Raw genomic sequence first — 21,540 nt, 5'->3', positions numbered from 1 at the left:
ATTCTGTTTCTTTATGGTACCACAAAGTTGCTGACACCCTGAATAGAATGTAACACTTAGATGAAAAATCATTTGGCTAAATCTATCTAAAGTTCAATATTCTTATAATAACTGTAAGAAAAAACACACATATTACTGGGGTAGCCATCCTCTCATCCTTTTTGTCAGAAGACATTTTCTTAGAGCATTTTGACAGGAATCTCGAATTCCACATTAACATTTTTAAAACTTGCTTTATTTTTTCAATTTACAAAAGAATAATGTCTTTATGATATGTTCTACATAAAGAGCAAGTAAGTTTACATATTTCACAATACCACAGAATCTTTATCGACATTTTCTTATGACAAATATGTGACTTAACTAGAGTTTGTCTATTACATGTATAATAACAGAACATTTATATTTTTGGTTGCATAATAATAGAGAGATCTCTTGGTCCATGAAGAAAAATAAATCCAAACTTTATAGAGGGGCAGTTCCATTATTAGGGACCAAGCAAAATCTTCCAAAAATGTTCATGTTCATGATATGACAGGCCTTTCTATTTATGGAAATGAAGGATTACACACATGCCATACATTGTACCCAATCTTCAGCAAAAAGTTGAAAAGCCATAAAATGAAGTGTTAACACCTGATTTTTTTAAAAAATTCCAGAATAGTATCACCTGATAACTGTAACACCTTCAACTAGCTCGCTCACTGAGTGTGAACTATCACAGCAATTACATCTAGAATTCATTTTCCACTTCACTGTTTTTGTATCATCTCTTATTTTTTTAAAATTGAAGATGCTTTTTTGTGACACTTTGGTGAGCTATAACAAAGGTACATTTTGTGTTATTTTTTTGTCCATAAAAACTGAACTATACCAATAATACATTTTTACTTGATGCATATATTTTAGCAATTGTAGAGTGTGCATTACTCAGACATATTAGCTTATTATGTGCTCGTGTCTTTTATGACTCCTTCAGAATGTATGGAACTGGTCCTGTATGTTTTCTTGTCTCAAAAATAAAATGCCAAGAGTTAATTTTTCTCTGTTTATGTGAAATAAATCTTGATGAGTATCATGGAGCACATTATTAGTCTATTTCCAAATAAACTAGAAACTGAGAAACCCCAACCTTTATTATTAGCACAAAGAAACACAGATGTTTAATCTAATTGTGATGTATGTCAAGAGATTCTCTGAAAAGGTGCCAAAAATATATGCAATGTCCCAAAAGTAAGAAACAGATTTATGCTTAACACCATCTAATAGGCATTCAGCTAGACTCCTGAAAAATATTGCCATGCACAATGGACCTAGCAAGCAGTTTGGTCACATATACGTCCAATACATTAATCAGAATTAGGTTACTTGTGTTATTAATGTTATGATGGTTATGAAGCATCTACAGCATTAACATTAGCAAAGCACTATTCTTGACTGATAATCAAACCCAATTGATTAACTCTCCCATTAAGGATAAGTTGCTTTTGTCTTAGATGAGAAAACAAGCCTACATTCCTATTTGAGTGAAAGCCCAGAAAGCTGAATATTATCTTGTATTTTTATTTGATTGGTGAAGATAACACATGTTCTGTTTCTTCTGTCATTTCACATTCCATTCAGTATTTCTATCATTGGAACATGTAAATGCCTTTTTTCATGGAACTAGTCTTTAAAGACTCAAGAACGCTTGGATATCATTTTTTTAACTTTTAACAATTTGGAAAATTACAGCCAATTAATTCAAAGTAATTCTTCCACAAATATACTTCAATGGTTTCTTTATACAGAAGTAGTTCCAATTATTTTTGATTCAATTGATTATTCCAGTAATTTTATTTAAAATCTGTTCATTTTTTCTTGAGTGCAACCAGTAGAAGCAAACTCTCATAGTAGGCCCATTGTCTTAAATTAGAAATGTGAAGTATTCTAATCCTTACTGTTTGTAAAAACTGAGAAGAAGTAATAAATGGCAGAAACATGCATGTCTAATTACAGCATTATTTTATTTCTGTCCTAACTCAGAACATAAGTACATAATTCAGGTGATGTAATAGACACAGACAATGAGCTGGGATTAGAAATCTACATCTGAGCATTAAGATTTCTTTTGCCATCTTGGCTTTCCTTTTGAAATAAATCAGAAAGATCTTGCAGGAGCTGATGGCCTTTTCCATTCTTAAGATAGTGCAGCAGATTTACTTTTGGTATTTTGGTAAAAGGTGTGTCCCTCCCCAGGAGCTCTACCAATAAAGGCTCCATCATATCAGACATTTCTTCTCTATCCATGGTATCATAGAGATCTGAGAGATCTTGCTCCTTTGAGGTCAGCAGGACATGTGCTTGGGAGAGGTCTCGGCCACTAGCTGTATGCACTCCCCCCATGGCATTATGGAGCCACATGAGTCGCTTTAAACCTTGAAGGCTTCTTCCTCTGTCGTTCAGCAGCTGGTGTTCTGTCACAGATCTTTTACTGAAATATGAAAAATCAGTATCTTGAGAAGCAGAAGCATATTTAGAATGGAAAAACAAAACATTTCCAGTCTCTTTCACTTTCTGATACAGACTTAACAAAGGAAGATGAAAAGATTAAGACTTTGAACACAGAAGAACACAGCATTGCATTCTGTTGTCATATTACCGTGATGACGAACCTATGGCACTCATGAAAGAGGTGGCACGCCGAGCCCTCTCTGTGGGCACATGCACGTTGCAAGCTACTCTTCTTGTTTCTGGCGTATTATGTCTTCGCAGGTGCTAGAGGGATGGAAAACGGCCTGAAAATGGCCAAAAACAGCCAAAAAATGACCTGAAAAAGCCCTTAAAACGGCCTGAAAATGGCAAAACACAAGCTGTTTGTTGGGTTGTTTTCAGGCTGTTTGTCGGGCCGTTTGTGCCAAAAACAGCCTGAAAAGGGCCAAAAAAATGTCAGGAAAAAACAGGTATGCACATGCCAGCCAGCTGGTCTTCGGGTTTCCGGCACTCTGGCACAACGACACATGCCCACACATTTCAATTTGGGCACTTTGTGCCAAAAAGGTTCACCATCACTGTCATATTCCATCCAACTCCTTGCTTAAGCATTTAATGGCCTTCCAAAATTTCAAATGGAAATACTGTATGTTGTTGATTGTTTAATTTAGGTTGATATTCTGCCTTGCTTCTGGTTAATTCAAAGGGGTCTACATAATGCTCCCTCCTGCTATCTTCTCCACAATGGCAACCCTTTGAAGTTAGCTGGGCTAAGTTGAGAAAGAATGGCTGGAAGAATTAGAAATCTCAGCCTCTTAATGCATCAAGTCTAGTTTGGTTCTGAATTCAGAAGGTTAAATGTGAGCTTTCAGTCTGACTCAAAGTATTCAGCATCAGTACCTATGATTCCCTTTGATGCTCTCCAAATCCTCTCTTGAATTAACAGAATACCAGAAGAGTCTTACATTTACTGTATTTTTGCTACTTTCTTGCTACAGGATAACTTTGCCTTCAAAAGAAAATGTCACCAATTTTTAAATGAAAAATAACTTTGAAAAAGATAACATTAAATTCCTGCTTTAATTTTTTTCTTCAATTTTAACTAGTAAAATACTGGTATCATTACATTTTAACGGTTAATTTCACATGCAAGAGGCAAAACAAGAGAAAATACATTATGTAATACTATATGAAATTCTTACTTTTCTGTTTCTTGACATGTTGCAAAGCAAGCAAGAAAAAAGATGGATAAAATTTTTGCCATTTGTAGATGTTTTTGTGATAAGGAAATCTTTTTTCGGTCCTGCAAACTTTTCAATGAGATGAAATTATAATCTTTGAAGTACAATTATAACATGCCATCTTTAAATAACTGCTAATAAGAATAAATATATATCAATCAAAAAGAGGTAAAGGTAATTGATCTTTCACATTGCTTTAATGTATATCAATCAAGTAATACTAGTACCATAAGAATGACAGTATCAGTTCAATATTACAAAACCATCACATTTGATTTACATGTTATTTGTATTTAAGACAAAATAAAGCAGTTATTAAATACATTCCTATTATTCCTTTCATTAAAAAATGTATATATTTAATTGGTTACAGACTTCCTCATGTAAATACTGCCCAGATTTATTTCAAATTCAGCACCCATTGCCAGCCGGCATAGTCAAGTTAGGGAAGGATCATATCATAGAGGAAAACCAAGTACAGATGCCTATAAAACACTATACTTCAGAAACCATAAAGCAAATGCAATGATTTGCCCCCCCCAAAAAAGGCTTGATGAACAATACAAGATAATAGTTCAAATTTTAAAGAATACTAATCACTTATTGATGAATTTTGTAAATGATTTATACGCAATACTCACTATTGTATATCTTCTACTGAAGTATATCAGGCTGACCTGCTGGAGTCTATTGATGCTACTTGGACTCCGGTGAACTTGCTCCACACTGCAGAATAATTCTTCAGAGCTGTTTTTATACTTATTCTGTGCCTCATGAACAATAGGTATGAGCTGTGCTGTGCATCATATTCCATAAGACCTTCCCCCCTGCCCTTTTATAAATGAAATACGTGTTCTGTCTGAAGTCAATTAATCCGGAAGGAATTTTTTTTACTTATATACCCTTATTAGTGATTGAGACATTAGGATATCATTAGTTTGAAATATTACCAAATATTTGATACTGCAATATTGTTTCTTTATAGGATCATAAAATAGTACAATAACTGAGTCAATAACAAGTCATGGGTGATTTTTTTGTTTTAATCATGGAGTGCACAATTCAGTCAAACGGGAATAAGAAGGACCTCACCCCCATCTCATCCATCTCTTAGCTCACTTAGAATAGTTTAGAACTGTACTTTTAGTACAGTTTTTAACAATGAGTTAATCTGAGTAATTTTTAATATTTTTATATTTTAATTATTCTTGTTCTATTTTATTCTTCTTGTTATTCTTATAACTTGTAAACTACCCAGGCTCACCTTGTGAGGGTGAAAGGGAGAATAAAAATTTAATAAATAAATAAATAAACTGGGAAAAAATGTTGGACACCTTTTGACATGTATTTCAAAATCAGTATCAATGAATGCTAACAGACATGTGTTAAGAGTAAGGGAAGGCAGTTCATATCTTCAGAGTTTCAAACCCCTTGCATTCTCATTATTTGTGCTACTAGATTTTGGTGTGTCATAATACAGTGGTCCCCAGCAGTGGTGAAATTCAAATATTTTACTACCGGTTCTGTGGGTGTGGCTTGGTGGGCGTGTCAGGAGAAGGATAGTGCAAAATCCCCATTCCCTCCCCACTCTGGGACCAGCCAGAGGTGGTATTTGCCGGTTCTCAGTACTACTCAAAATTTCCACTAACGGCTCTCCAGAACCTGTCAGGACCTGCTGAATTTCACCCCTCGTCCCCAGCCTTTTGTGGCTTGGTGTCCTGGTGGGAGACAGAGAAGAACCAGGCTGTACAAGTGCATGCCAGCCCTCTACTCATGGGGCCTGGTTTTGAATAGGCCACGGTCTGATAGTGGGCTGCAGCCTGGGGGTTATGGACCCCTGTCATAATAGTTGAAAATCAGTAGTATGATTTTGAGATGAGCAAATAGAGTGATTATAGTGTAAGCCCCACAATGAGACTTAAATTACTTAAACAAACAGCAATGCCCTATCCTTCCTAGACCAAGAGACAAGGAGAAGCCACTCTCCATCTCATTACAACTTGTGAGACCGCCTGCTGCCAATTACCTCCCAAAGACCCGTTAGATCACACAGGGTTGGCCTCCTACGGGTTCCGTCCACCAGCCAATGCCACCTGGCTACCACCCGTGGGAGGGCCTTCTCTGTGGCAGCTCCGGCCCTTTGGAATGAACTCCCCGCGGAGATTCGGACCCTCACCTCTCTCCAGGCCTTCCGGAAAGCCGTCAAAACCTGGCTGTGCCGGCAGGCCTGGGGTTGATGAGTTCTCCTCCCCTCTCGACCTGTATGGCTGTATGATTCTTGTTTATTTTAACCATGTGTAGTGTGTTTTATGTTTCCTTTCCCCCTCCGAGTTGTTCGCCGCCCTGAGTCCCTCCCGGAGAAGGGCGGCATACAAATAAACTAAATCTAAATCTAAATCTAAATCTAAATCTACAACACAGAAGTCCCCCTTCCTCTCAGCCTTCTATAACATGTAGACTCCAGCCACCAAAGGTTTCCCACTGCATATTGATCAATTGAGTGGGTTCTTTTTAAAGGTACCAATAAATAAGTGTGAGACAGCAAAAGAAAAATGAGAGTTATTACACTTTGTAAACCATAGTTTATAGCGTAATTTATAGACATTTATTGTTTACATAGTAAATCATGTTTAAGCAAACAAACTTCACACAGTAAATAAGTACACATTATGATGAAATTTTAAATTCAGATTATTTAATGAAAGAGGCAAAAAAGAAACAAAATAAATAAATATTAATATGTATACAACTTCATCTTCTTCCCTTGGTCTAGATAGGGCTATCAGATCTGGGCTGCCAAACCCCAGACAATCTATAGATGACAGCAAAGGGATACAGGATACATAACTTCTTGATATCTTGTGATAAACTTAATTTTGCAACCCAGGCCTGGTAGCATAGTCTAGGATTTTTTATATTTCTTGACATCATGCTTCTTAACTTCACTTAAGGGTTCTAATATTGTAGCCTAATTGTCAGCTGTTGGCATAAAAGCCATTTATTGAAAAAGTTAAAAACTGGACCCAATTAAAACTTTTAAATAAAAATGGCTAAATTGGTACTTGCAAAAAGTTGGTTAATTTTATTATTTCTCTTTAGTTTCCAGGGTACCCATAAAGATAAATTCTTTCTTTGTGAAAGAAGAACTACCTAGTTACATGTTCACAGACTAATCAACACTAGACAAAGTCAAGTCAAAAACATCTGATCTAATTTGCTGTTCAACTTTATGATTGCCTTCGTTTAATGGAGATGAATTGAAAGGAAACAGCAATTATTTTAAGAATTATGTTTCCATTCATCTGAGCAACTGCATGTCAAGTGGAGAAACTGGAAGATACTGACCACGTCATGCATTCTGTCATGGGCCAAATGCACTGCCATGGCTACTCTTTTGTTATATTTGAGAAAGTGCATTCAAGGAAAGATCAAAATAGTTCCAGATTCAGAGACTGGGTCTGTCCAGCATTTTTAATTTCTGCACTAAAGAAATTATGGATGCTTCACAATGTGGTAATACTCAGGGTGGGTTGCTCCTGGTTCGGCCCAGATCGGACAACAGGTAGTGGCGGTGCTGGGATACTCCACTCATCCACGCGGACACTTCTGCGCATGCGCAGAAGTATTGCACGCACACACGAGCAAACCGGTAGTAAACAAAATTGAAACCCACCACTGGTGATATTCCTATTAGACCAAAATCAGCCAGGCAAAAATGAAAGCCTAATGATTCCCAGTTTTGGCTTCCTATGCTGGGCAAAAAAATGTCTTGCTTCGCTGAAAAGTATTTGCTGTTCATTTCGGTACTTTGTAGTGGCTCAAATGAAAATATAGAAGATTACCATCAGAAAAAGTATTAAATGGATAGACAATAAAATGGTTTTAAAATTTGATTTTTCAAATATACAATTTAATATAATAGGATTTCTAAACCCTATTAGGTTAGTCCAAATTGTATACCAGAGGTTCAGTTGGTTGTAGTAACTGGTAGTACTGTAAAACAGTTCATATGTAACCCTTCTGTTAGAATTGACAACCACACAGACTAGATTTCTTTAAAGCTAGCATTAACTGTCATAATCCACCCCAAAATCTCCATTCTGGATTTCAAAAACTAATTTCTCAGCTTTAATGTGATTGCAAATTTTAGGGTAAGGAGAAGGCAACCTGTGACTCTTAAAACTTCTCCAGAGTGACTAGAAATATGTGTCATGAAATATTAGTGGCAAAACATTACAAATGTATATGTGATTTGGAGTGTGTGCTGTTTGCTAACAACTTTTGATGGGCCTTTGTTTAGGCTGGATTCACCAAAAATAAATGTAAACTCCATCTACACAAGATTGCACTAAGGAAAGCTAGTTAGCATGGAGGAAAACATTATGGAGGCAAAGTTTACTGTTATATATGCCTTCTATTTATACATACACACACACACACACACACACACACACACACACACACACACACACATATATATGTGTGTGTGTGTGTGTGTGTGTGTATATATGTGTGTGTGTGTGTGTATATATATATGTGTGTGTGTGTGTATGTGTATGTATATGTATGTATATGTATATGTGTGTGTGTATATGTATGTATGTATGTATGTATGTATGTATGTGTGTATATATTCTCTGTAGCTCAAATGGTTAACTCCCTGCCTGGGAGGCAATAGAGCACAGGTTCGAATCCCAGTAAGGATATGGCTAGCTGATGAGAGCTAAATAGCTTGAAATAGATCTATACTAGTCTTCCTTTATTTATTTATCAGCACAAATAAAAACACAAATATAACAAAGGCAACAGTAAAAATATTGGGTTTCTGTCTGGATGGACTCTTGTGACGAGCCTAATGACAGAGAGTGGAAGTGTGACCTTCCTCCCACACTTGGGCATACCAGGGGTTGTGACTTTAAGTATATACCTCCCACCCTTGCTGGCTGATAAAAGGAGTCGTTCTCTGTAGCTCAAATGGTTAACTCCCTGCCTGGGAGGCAATAGAGCACAGGTTCGAATCCCAGTAAGGATATGGCTAGCTGATGAGAGCTAAATAGCTTGAAATAGATCTATACTAGTCTTCCTTTATTTATTTATCAGCACAAATAAAAACATATATATATATATATATATATATTATTTTGTAATATGGAAATTTGAATTAGAAAACTATCACCAACTTCTGCAATTAAGTAGAGTCAGCAATAATAAGAGTTCTAGATTGTGACCTCAAAACCATAAAATCCATTTTCTCAATGAAACAGAAAACCAACAGCTCCACTATCCCTGACAGGGTGTCCACTATTTGAGGCAATCTCTTTTATTGGCAAAGAGGTTATAGTTTAAATAAAATTTATTTTTGAATACTATATACCTATTAGTTCAAATCCTATTTTTCTGATCTGAAAATCCAAATTTGCTTCATCTTTAATGTGAAAATCCTTCACACTCTGAAGATACAGTAACTGCTATTTTTTAAATATTTTTTCTTGGCTAACATTGTGCAATTCTTTAGACCTCTCCATAGCTATTAACTTTTAGAGCTTTCATTATCTTTTTTCATGCTCTCCTTAATATGTTTCAGTTTAATAATATACTTCTTAAATTAGGCAAACCTTTTCCAGTGAAGTTACCCATGTTTTTGATGTGTTATACATGTCAGAAAGAGAAAGTAATCTTTTGGGGCTGATAAATATGTTTGGATTTTTAAAATTGTGTCTTGAGTATTCTCAGAAAAAGGCTGTCATGCTTATTTATAAAAGTACTGCGGTGGTTGAGCAGACAAAAGCATCTCAGACATCAGGAGAAATGAAAGCAAAAATAATGTAAGGAAGAAGTCAATTACTTTAATTACAGATATCTAAATATAGTTACAGTGGTAAAGGACAATAATTACATAGTGAACCTTTAGCTATTAAAAGAAATGAATCCAGAAGAGCAAAGATTACTGCCAGAGAGGCATCAAGATGTGAGTGCACAAGCAAAGAAGGCTATGATAAAAATAGGGATAATGCTCCAGAATAGAAAAAAGAAGAAGAAAGGTAGCATAATATGATTACAGTTCTCAATTTGCAATTACAAATAGGACGAGAATTTCTGTTACTAGCCAAGCTGGCTGTTAAGTGAGCCATGGGCAATTTTACCACCTTTTTCGCCACAATTGTTAAGCAACTCACTGCAGTGTTTAAGTGAATCACATAGTTGTTAAGTGAATCCAGTTTCTCCCATTGACTTTGCTTGTCAAAAGCTGGGTGGGAACATTGCAAATGGAGATCACATGACCCTGGGACATTGCAAATATTGTAAATACATTTCGGTTGCCAAATATCCAAATTTTGATCATTTGACTGTGAGGACCATTCATAAGTCACTTTTTTAATCATTGCCATTGTAACGTTGGATGGTCACTAATTGAATGATTGTAAGACAAGAACTACCTATAACAATAATTGTAAATTATTTTGACAACTGGTACTAGAGGGAGTGAAACTGAAAAAATACATCCCTCCCAAAAAACTGCAGAAGAATTTTATATAAAAAAATAAATTATTTACAGTCCCAATTGACCAAGTAAGCAAGAAAGAAAATGGGATTATTAAATGACATTGTGTTGAATACAATGTGATTTGAGAATGTCCCATTGCTAAAACAATTTGTATATCTTCCTGATAATTAGACATTACTTCAAATTCTCTGCATCATAAAAAATACTAGGAAACTACTGTGATGGAGATGATGAAATATAATAGGGCAGCTATATCCGAAGTAGGGCACCTATATCCAAATTGTTGAACACGGGAAACAATGAAAGCAAAAAAATGAAACTATTATCATCATCAGAAAGGCAAACAGATTTATTTAACTCACCGCTAGATGGCAAAGTGCAACAAGTTCACATGTATATGACACTATGCCAAAGTATATACCGTACTATATTCTATACTTGAGCTACTCACTTGCATATGGTATTCCACTGTATACTAAAGACCAGGGGCAAGAATATCCATTATTAGGTTGGACTGTAATCATAGAGAAGGATGCAAAAGACTATTTACTTCCATCTACTGATTATCCAGATTTTTTCCATCATTTCACTTTGCACATTGATAAAAAATATTATCAATGCTAGCGTGGATGGGAAGACCTCTCCAAAATCTGGTATGAGAAAATCAGCACTTGGAGAAAGATGGAGATATTCGTGATACTACACCAGTGCACTAGCTACAGTATGTGCCTAGACCAGGAAGGGGGGGGGGGGGAAACCCCAGACAAGCTTAAAATTCCAAAAAAGACATAAAAAATGAAAAACACATCCTCATGGAAGAACCCACCAATTTGGGTATGCTAAGGTCAACCAAGTCCTACTTATATTGTGTAAACCAGTTAACCTCAAAAGAAGTACCAGGATACTTCTCCGAAAACAACCACCCATTTATACTATCTCCTCTTTGAATTCCAGTAGCACATTTATATCATTGGTTTTTTTTTAATATTCCTTCAGAGGAATAGTTAAGACACATTGCTGCAAACTATCATTTTAGAGCAAAATATATAAGACATCAGCCACATAGGTTCCTTGAAAGGATATTTACAAGTTACACAACCTTTTTTGGAACAATAGTTAAAATTAACCAAAAGAAATGTTTTTCGAACAGCAAAGGTATGGTCTAGAGCTCAAACTATAGAAGCTAAAAGTTATGATTTATTTGTGTTATTCTAAATCATAATAACAATTCTCAGTTGTTGCATTCACATATCCAAAGGAAACTACAGGATGTATTATAGTTCAAAAACATTTTATAATGTAATAAATTATAAAATCAGCTCACTAATTTTAAACTGTGAGTCACAATTTAGCAAGTTGCATAAATGTAGGTAATGACAATACAGGTAGTCCTCAACTTACGAGCACAATTGAGCCCAAAATTTATTGCTGAGCTAAACATTTGTTAAGTGAATTTTGCCTCATTTTACAATCTATCTTGCCACAGTTGTTAATCACTGCAGTTAATAATATGGTTGTTAAATGACTCTGGCTTCCCCATTGATTTTGCTTGTCAAGTCGCAAGAGATGATCACATGATCCTGACACATTGCAACTGTTATAGAGGTCAGTTCCCAAGTTTCTGAATTTTGATCATGTGACCATGAGGATGCACAATGGTCATAAGTGTGAAGAATGGTCATAAGTCATTATTTTCAGTGGTGGAGTAACTTCGAACAGTCACTAAATGAATTATTGTAAGTGAAGGACTACTGTAATGTCTTCCAGAGGCCTGCTGTGGTATATTGGAACTGGAGACAGGAGTTTGTATCTTGCCAAAAGAACAAAGCAGGTACCCCACTGACTTGCTGCATGTTTGGCCTTTAACAAATGCATCAGGCAAAAAGAGAAAGGACTGGGGTGGGGTTTTAAATCTGCATATCAACTATTCAGATGTAGAAATACCTGGGCATTAGCCTTCAACATTAAGTTGTATACTGCACAAAAAATATCAACATTAAGTTGTGTACTGCAGGAAAAATTTCAACATTTAAGTTATGTACTGCAGGAAAAACTTCAACATTAAGTTGTGAACTGCAGGAAAAACGTCAACATTAATTTGTGTACTACAGGAAAAACTTCAACATTAAGTTGTGTACTGCAGGAAAAACTGTTGTCGGGTGAAATAGTTTTGTTTTACAGAATCCAAGGCAGAGTTCATCATGGAAAAGGTAGAGAAACCCTATTGATGCAATAGTCCAAACCCTCAACTGTCACAACTCTTCCTCATAAATTGGAGTTTTCCCACTTTGCCACTTCTCCCAGCATGTGTGACTCCTTCATTACCTCAGAGGCCCCTTTCCTTACAAATCATCAAAGCTTCCATTTGATGATTTGTTGAAGTGAACATTTGTTGCTTCTTTTCTGCTAGGAGTCGGTTGGCACAAAAGTAAATTATTAAAAAACTTAATTTTTTTTAGCTTCTTTTCATGTCATCTTAGTCCAAAGATAACCAGAGCAAGGTGGTTCCACTGAAAATTGTATGAACGCTTCGCTTTAATTGGGTGTTTTGATCCTTGAAATTGTTTTCATATTCTGATTAGAGTTCAAATACATTAAATCATTAGCACAAAATATTTATTTTTATTTTTTTGTTCAATTTCTGTAGTTGCTATTATCAATGATTCTGAGCAGCTTACAATTCAAAAAAATATATTAAACATTTTAAAGTAATAAAAACAGTAAAACCAATAAAAACCAAATTAAATATACATAGGAGCAAGATGCTTGGCCAGTTAGCAATATAGCCTGGAAACGAGAAATTATGTATTAATCATTGTTTTCCTTATTTAAAAAAAGTTTTCCGTTGCAAGGTATAATTTTTAAAAAGTATGTAGAACGAAGTGACTTTCATTCAGCGCTGAATCAACAGTATTCGAACAAAGCTGTAACATTACAAGGTTTGGAAAGTCAGGTCTGGATAAACATAACTCCCCAACCCCCCAACCTCTTTTTCCGCAACACAATGTTGTTTGTAGTGAAGATAGCGTTACATAGTCGTGATATTCAAAAACACTCATCAACTGGGACATAACTATTCCCCAGAAAGAATGGAGTACCTGGAAAAAAACAACCCAACCCTCTCCTTGAGCCTTCATGCATCGCAAGAAAGCGCTTAGCGCAAAACACGACCGATCTAATCGTCGCTCCATCCTAGGCCTCCATGGCTACACTGTCGGGACCACCTATTCCTTCCTTTCCCTCCCTCGCAACTTCCTTGCGGTTACAATAACGGTTGCTATGGCGAACCGGCTGTGCCCTCCGACCAGCACTCTCAGTCTGAATTGTGCACCGGGAAATGGGCAGGGCGCTGGAGAAAGTCAATCATCAGGGAGGCGTCTTGCTATTGGCGAATGTTATCGTCACGTGCCAGTTGAGCAGTCGGTATATAAACTCAGGGTGTGGAGGCGCCATCCGCCATTTTGTCCAGTGGGGGAGAAGTAAAAGGGACAGCGGAATCGAGTCTTGGCGGGAAAACAAGCGACTCCGACCGCGCTTACGGGGCACGGGGCTGCCGGACGACGTAGGGGAGGCGAAGAAGGGAAAGACTGGCAGCCGCTCCCGGGAGTCTTTTACACTCTTTGCCAGGAAACCGGTGAGGGAAAGGGGGGTTGGATCGGCGTAGAAGGCCTCGCGGTTGTATTAGCGGACAAAGAGCCGCCGCCATTTTGTGTGATCGGGATAGCGTCAAAGATACTGCGATCCAGGGATTGATCGCGTACGTGGGAGAGAGGAGATGAACTGATGGGCTGTTTTTTTTTTTTTTTTAACTGTACTCGCACCCGAGGTGAACGGGGTTGATTGTCAAAGGGAGACGGAGATTGTGAGGGACTCTCGTAGCGTAATCTATTACGGTAAAAGCGGTTAAAAAAGGGCGCGCCATTTTCTACGTGTAATGTTTCCCTTGTGGACGAACACGAGGTTTATTTAACTGGTGTGCTTGCCTGCCTACCTGAGGAAAGGCATTCCCAGAGTATGTGGTGGTATATGTACTTTGCACAGCAGCATTTGGGGAAGAAATGTAACAAAAGGGGGAAACGTCGCTGCTGGTTTACATTACTGATTTTATATTGAGTTAGTTAATCGCCTTCAGATCATTTTCGGATTTCAACTTGCATCAGAATCGGTTTCTGACATCAGAACATTTTCGATAAACCTGAACCTTTGTCAGCTAGGAAGCTGATTGTTCACAACAGTTTTTAAAAAAAACACAGCGTTATCTTTAATAAAGCCGTGTGCGATTTATAAGATTGTCTTGTTTGATAAACGGTAGGTGGATTACCTTCCGCTATGATTGTCGTTTTTGCCCATATTGATTACCATTTTTGCATGAATTTCAGAGATGCATCGCGATTCGTGCCCGCTGGACTGCAAGGTTTATGTAGGAAACCTTGGGAACAATGGCAACAAGACTGAATTGGAACGAGCTTTTGGCTACTATGGACCACTGAGGAGCGTCTGGGTTGCTCGAAATCCCCCTGGTTTTGCTTTTGTTGAATTTGAAGATCCACGGGATGCTGCAGATGCAGTGAGAGAACTAGATGGGAGGTAAACTTCATGATTTTCTTGGAAAACCTCCCAAGTGAGCATTCTGATTTTTAAGAATGGAATGAATAATGAAAAAACCAACATGTTAAAATGTTCCTTTAAAAGGATTTGAAGTAAAGGAATTTTTGCAGGTAGTTCTAAGTACTGATCAATGTATGAATTGTTAGCTTGGGAAGATTTTAATTTGAAAGCAAGTCAAAAGATGCTTTTTTTTTCATGGTTACCAGATTTTAGAAATACTGAAATGTTCTATCATTTGGTATTTTGATTTAGCATTTAAAATTTTAAGCATTCTTAATGCTACAGAATAATGACTCAATCCAACCATATTATTGGCAATTATATTTGCATATATATTTTTTTAAATATTAGTCTTTATTCTGAAAACAGGTGAATAAAAATAACATTTTGGATTTTTGTATTTGTGCTGTTGGCATTCTGCAATAATTAAATAGCTTGTATGTGAGCAATGGAACAAAGGGAATAGATTGGCTCGCAAGTTTCAGTGTTCAGATTATTCTGACCACTGGCTGTAAGGATAGGAATTGTCTAAAACGTTGAAAAACTTCCCTGTCTCCTAGTGTAGGAAACTGTAAGAGCACATGTCCTTAAATTGTTTGACTTGAATCTATTAATATCAATCATGATCTTTCCCAGAACATTGTGTGGCTGTCGTGTCAGGGTGGAGCTCTCCAATGGTGAAAAACGCAGTCGGAACCGTGGCCCACCTCCCTCATGGGGTAGACGACCTCGAGATGACTATCGTAGGAGAAGCCCTCCACCTCGCCGCAGGTATCCAGGATGAAATAACTTTATTAATGATGTTGGCAGTATTACCATTTTGGCAAAATAGACTTCAAAACCTGCACTGTCTATCAAATCACCAAATTCTAAAGCATTAAGCAGATGTTAGAGGGATACACTTTATTGAGCACTGGCTTCTGTCCTTGGGTACCTGTACCAGTTGATAGTATCCTCTAACGTGGATTATCATCTTTTCTTCTGAGGTATATTCATCTAGTCACTTCCCTTTTTTGTCCCAGTACTTCAGCCTTTTTTTTTTTTGCTTCATTGTTGATAAACATAACATACAACAGCTTGGATTTTTTCACTCAGTTTGCTTTTCCTTTAGCACAAGTGATGCTAAGCAGGCAACTGTTTTATGGATTTTGAAGCAATGAATAGTTACTCAGCTAAATTTCGACTGTATTAAGTCTGTTGAAATATTATTGCCTCATTTGAATTCTGCAGTTATGAATTCCCCCAAACAAAAGCAGATTGCTTGGTAATGCATCTCTGACCTGGATAATTGATGAAGTGTTAAATACTCACTTCAGTACTTAAAACCTGATTTCTGCAAGGGCTGATCTCAACCTATTGCAGATGAATAAAGTCCGTACAAAATAATGAAACCTGTTCCCTTTCACTGTAGAACACAATAGGAGTATTTGTTAGCTGCTAGATGGTTGTACTGATGGCTTGTTTTTCATTTTTTTATGCTTTTTGGTCCATTTATTAATAAAAATGAACCCGTTACAGAGTCACCATCATGTCTCTTCTCACCACCCTCTGAGTCTGCATTAGCCAGTCAACTAGCCCTTTCAGCGTCATGTGACCAGCGCGCCCCATTCAGCTTGGCTGGTGTCGTTTCACATGACCCAGGCATGGCCAGTCGTCAGGTTGCACCGCCCTTTGGTTCCCGAGCATGCTGTTTCTCTCAGCCTTCTCTCCAACCTTAACCAAATCGGCAGCAGCCACCTCGACCGCCCACACATTCCCGGCCAATCAGCTCAGCTGTTTATTTACCAAATGTCTTCACAACAACTACAGCAGCAGCCTTCGGCTAACAAAAAAGCAGGAAAAATCCACAACACCCCCTTCGCCAACCAACTAAATACAACGCAACATCTGGCAAAACCTTTTCAGCAAATTCTTCTTGGCAGTCAGTCCGGCAGCCTCACCTCACCATTTCTAGCTTGTTGAAACCAAAAACTAGTAAGTTTTTCCTGCTTATACAGTTTACTGCTGGTTAAAATAAGGAGTAAGCGGCTTATAAGTAATTATTTTTTCTCAATCAAAGGCTGGCTGTGCATAATTTCGTGGTAACATACATATGTTGCTTGAATAAAACTTTTAAGGGTGTTAAGGAATCTAATATAAATAACTAAGCTGCAGTATATTTGCATGTGAGTTGGGCAAACTTAATTGCTAACTTTGGTTTTCCTTGCAAAAAAACTGCCACCTCCTTTCACCTTTAAATTGTTTTACTAACTATTTCAGAACAATTACTTTATGGGATAAACTGGGCAAGCTAAGGTTCTTTAGACTAAACACACTATGACATGTTAAAAATTACATTCACAGATGCAGCTCTAATTAGTCATTGTCACTGTGTGCGTTAGTCTTTCACTTGGTACTCTGCCTTGCATGGGTTCCAAAACACTAGTTATACCAATTTGGAACTACTTGTGGGACTTTGGTGTAGTCTTTTAGGCAGAGGATTTAGTTGAGATGGAAGTGCTGCATTGGAGACAGGTTTGCTATGACATGGTATTAGTTAAAACAAACTCATGGCTGGAAACATGCTGATCACGCTGAGTCTTTTTAATGCCTGAATCTTTCCATTTTGCTGGACGATGGGTGCCATTTATCTTGGCACATTCACTGGGCCCAACAGTGACTTGACAAGTTGGGAATTACCTCACCTCAGTTGTGTTGAATTGATGAAAATACTCACCTTTCTTTTTTGATTGCAGATCTCCACGGAGGAGGAGTTTTTCCCGTAGTCGTAGCAGGTAAATTGTTGAGGCTGATTATGCCTTGCCAAAGTATTTCGTACGTAGATGCAAATAAACATTCCCTGTGTCATGAAAATGTTTCACAAATTCAGTAAGTCATGCAAACAGACTTACTTTTATAGATCTGGGAATGGGGACTGTAAAGCACTAATGGTCCGTACATTTAGATCAGTGTTTCTCAAGCACAACAATCTCAAGATACGTGGACTTGACATCTCAGAACTACCCAGGCAGCTTGCTGACTCTGGAATTCTGGGAGTTGAAATCCACATCCTTTGAAGTGGCCAAAGTTGAGAAAGACTGTACAGAATGGAAGGACATAGCTGAACATAATATAATAGTTTTAAAACAACCTTTTAAACTGATCTTTTCTATTTTTTAATTTGTTAAGAGGGAAAACTTAATTTTGAATTGGGAGGCTTCAGAATAAGATATCTTGCCAAAGATCTAAATTGAATTGTTAATTTTTTGCTGAATACTTTATTCACAGTTTATTCTGAAGTCATCCTTGACTTTCTGGTACTAAATATTCATATGGAATCTATTAGGGATTGCCAAGCATGACTCTAAAGCATTGATAGAGTTTAATATATCACAGCTCTAAATCACTAGAACAGTATATGTATACATCAGCCACAAGTGTTAATTGAAAGTATTTAGCGCACTCTTTCTATTTGAGACTGATAAATACTTATCTTCTAGAACAAGTCCCAATCCCTGGTCTTTGGACCGACACCGGGCCACGGCATGCCAGAAATTGGCTGTGCAAACAAGCAAAGCCCCTTTTGCGGGATGCAGGCGACATGCAAAACCACGCCCCCTCTGATCCATGGAAAAACCTCTCCACAGAATTGGTCCCTGGTGCTCAAAAAGTGGGGTGGGGAACGCTGTTTTGGAACCTGATTTTTGATGCAACTAACTTTATGATACTATTTCCTTTACAGGTCCCTTTCTAGAGATAGAAGGAGAGAGAGATCACTCTCGAGGGAGAGAAATCATAAGCCTTCCCGTTCATTTTCCAGATCTCGTAGGTAAGAATATATGGACACTGTCAAATACTGGAGTGTTTAAAAATATGTTAAAATACAATGTATTGTCCTTAAAAATTGCTTGACTATATAGAGGGCAAGTTGAATATTCAAATGTAAATTAAACTTGTATAATATTTACATTACATCAAAATATATCCATTTATCATTGTTTATCTAAATCATTTGTGTATACTCCAGCCGTTCCAGGTCAAATGACAGGAAATAGAACTTCAGGAAGAATGGTGTACAGGAAGTCACATTTTGGTCTGAAGACAGTATGTACAGAACATTGTTTTGTTTAAGACTTCATAAAGCTTGGTGCATTTTAAAAATGTTTTAGCTGTCAATTTCTTTTTTTGTAACAGGTGACATGTAATAGTTGTGAAAATGTATATGGTTTTGAGCAGATCATTCAAAGTGTAATAAACCTGTTCTACATTGTACCCTTAAACATAAACTATTTTAATGTTAGCCAGTTACCTTGCAGAGGTAAACAAATCTTCAATAAACCTACAGCAGCAAATGTTCATAGTCTGCTGAGTCATTTTCTAGAATCTGCAAAAAGTAAACTAAAAAATAAATTAACACATAGACATGTAAATCATGAATATTTGTTATAATTGTGAATGGACAATCTCTGCAGTATGAAATGTGGAGGCTTAATTGACCAGAATAAACTAATGGCAAACAAGAAGACTGAAAACTTGTAGCCAGCCTTTTTCTAAATCTGTCTTGAGTTCTGATTTATGCCAGAATTGCCATTATTGTGCAAAATTCAAATTAATTATTACATCTTTTTATGTAGAGCACTACTGCTAAAACATTTGTAATGCAGATTAACTGTTAATTTGGATAAGTACATATGTATAAGGGTACATTGTAGATAGAAATTTTCCTCATTGTGCATACATTGTCTTGTCACTGTAAACTCTTGGAGATTAAAGTTTTTGTTACAAATCGTTCTAAGGATTTAACTCTTGTATCTTGACAACCATTCGTGCAAAATAAAACATGTAAGTTGACTTAGGTATAACGTAATTAAAATATGTTTAATAGTTTGAAGGCACATTCAAACTTCCAAGCAAACGCTAGTGCTGTTTGGCTTAGCATGCTGTCTTCCATTACTCTTATATTTGAGTAATTAAAAATTCAAGGTTTAACAACAAAAGTTAGCTTGCAACCCGGCAAGTAAAAATTAATAAAAAAAATATTTTTCTTACATTTACAGAGCTTTAAAATTCCCCCTAAATATTGCATGCAATATTTATCCACATAAGCCTTTGATGGTTTGTGATTTGAATGCCAAAATATACATTGATTTTGTACCCAGATATTTATTGGTCTCATGCATTTAAATTAAATCCATGCCAGTGGAAATAAATCTGTTTTAATTTCTTCTTATGTTTTTTAAAAATAATGTAAAGATCTTAAATGTTTAATGGTCTTCAAAGGATATCAAATAGGAACTTCATAAGATTTAATATACCCTGTCAAGTTATATCAGACATAAAACATTCCATGCACAGCTCATCTTTTAGTAACCCATTGTGGAAATAGCTCTTTAAACTATTAGTTCACAGCTAATAAATTCAAATGTCATTTAAGAACAGCTGAGAAGAATAAATGTGATTTTGCTTATTTTGCATATAGGTCTACTTTAAGCTTATAGACAATGAATGTCTAGTTGAAAGTAGGTAATGAGATTATTCATTTAAAAGTAACTGGCTGCTACCTAGCTGATGACTGATTTTTTTTGGGGGGGGGGGATCTAGGGAACCTGATTAGTACTTGGATGGGAGACCAGCTGGTAATTCTAGGGTTTCAGGTTAGATACTGGCAGCCACCTTTTTGTGGTTACCAAGAACAATATGGTCGGTCCTTACAGTTATGTGAAAAGAAGGTACACCTTTGGCTTTCTTTTTGTATAATAAATGACATGGTGTAAATATGTCATGTTGTTCATCTGAAGTTGAAATTACCTGCTTTTAAGAACTGCTAAGGATTGGGTGATTTTTACTGTGTCCGGATATGTAAAACTATGGGACTCAAGGATGGGGTAGTATTTACACACACACACACACACACACACACGATTGTATAGTAATGCAATCTTAGTAGAAAGAGTTGGAAGTCAACTCACCTAACATAGTTAAATTCATTTGATGAAGTAGCCCAAACTCAAAGCTGCATTTTTAAAAAAGAAACTAAATGCTGAATTCCAGTTCGTCATTTTTATAATTATTAAAGGAATAGTATGTAATAACTAAGCAACTTCTTATATTCTATTCTTTTGAATATCTTAGTTAAATTTGATCTAAGTTTGCAAATCTCCCCTAAACATAAAGTTCTGAAACTTGTGTAGGGGATATACTGCAGAGCCTCACTGAAAGAATTGTGCAATAAATTCTGGTAATTCAGGTACATGTTTAATAGATCCAAGAAAAAAATGGGTATATTCTTGGAATAGCTGTATATAATTTTGTTATTTGGCCTAAGCAGAGTAGTAACAATTGTTTACTTGGTTGTTCTTGTCCCAATTAGCATTGAGATCTATGAAAGGATCTTCTCCTTTAGATTACTGGAACTTTCTTCTGTGAATCCTCTGTATAATATGTGATAGCAAAAACTGGTGGAGTTTTAATTGCTAAATTAAGTTTCCTTTAATAGGAAAAATAATATAAAGTAATTAATCTTAAAATGTGTGCACTTGGAGATTAGCAATAGCAGTTAGACTTATATACCGCTTCATAGGGCTTTCAGCCCTCTCTAAGCGGTTTACAGAGTCAGCATATCGCCCCCACAGTCTGGGTCCTCATTTCACCCACCTCGGAAGGATGGAAGGCTGAGTCAACCTTGAGCCAGTGAGATTAGAACTGCTGAACTGCAGATAACAGTCAGCTGAAGTG

General features: G+C 36.6%; 2 protein-coding genes across 3 annotated transcripts in view; one reads left to right on the top strand and one right to left on the bottom strand.

The window, feature by feature from the left end:
• Nucleotides 1-213: 213 nt before the first annotated feature.
• LOC148044637 (uncharacterized) overlaps nt 214-21,540 on the bottom strand; it is a 34,016-nt gene continuing 12,689 nt past the window's right edge. The window contains exons 2-3 of the mRNA XM_087720806.1: nt 3,675-3,782; nt 214-2,473 (exon numbers count right to left, since the gene is read on the bottom strand). Coding sequence (XP_087576932.1) covers nt 2,086-2,473; nt 3,675-3,736 — 450 coding nt within the window. The 5' untranslated portion in view covers nt 3,737-3,782 and the 3' untranslated portion in view covers nt 214-2,085. The remainder of the gene's footprint in view (nt 2,474-3,674; nt 3,783-21,540) is intronic.
• Nucleotides 13,657-19,596, top strand: SRSF3 (serine and arginine rich splicing factor 3). Of its 2 annotated transcripts, none has more exons than XR_015697308.1 (6): nt 13,657-13,852; nt 14,598-14,805; nt 15,463-15,597; nt 17,562-17,600; nt 18,306-18,634; nt 18,833-19,596. XR_015697308.1 is itself a non-coding variant. In XM_014056583.2 (6 exons), exons 2-6 carry the CDS (start codon nt 14,600-14,602, stop codon nt 18,858-18,860), a joined length of 495 nt encoding a protein of 164 aa, XP_013912058.1. In that variant the 5' UTR covers nt 13,659-13,852; nt 14,598-14,599; the 3' UTR covers nt 18,861-19,596. The 2 variants fall into 2 exon arrangements, 1 of the variants encoding a protein (XP_013912058.1); XM_014056583.2 differs by having other exon boundaries at nt 13,659-13,852; nt 18,548-18,634.

Source organism: Thamnophis sirtalis, unplaced genomic scaffold, assembly GCF_051295495.1.
Source record: "Thamnophis sirtalis isolate CommonGarterSnake01/CBP01778 unplaced genomic scaffold, rThaSir2_p1.2 scaffold_7, whole genome shotgun sequence".
Classification (NCBI taxonomy): Eukaryota; Metazoa; Chordata; class Lepidosauria; order Squamata; family Natricidae; genus Thamnophis; species Thamnophis sirtalis.
This window is presented reverse-complemented; position numbering and strand designations above follow the sequence as displayed.

What these genes read in the sequence shown, in the direction of transcription:
- SRSF3 (XM_014056583.2), top strand. Translation starts at nt 14,600, where the DNA reads ATGCATCGCGATTCGTGCCCGCTGGACTGCAAGGTTTATGTAGGAAAC. An exon ending in AGCCCTCCACCTCGCCGCAG is followed by an intron (nt 15,598 to 17,561) that starts GTATCCAGGATG and finishes TTTTGATTGCAG; the next exon opens with ATCTCCACGGAGGAGGAGTT. An exon ending in TCATTTTCCAGATCTCGTAG is followed by an intron (nt 18,635 to 18,832) that starts GTAAGAATATAT and finishes TGTATACTCCAG; the next exon opens with CCGTTCCAGGTCAAATGACA.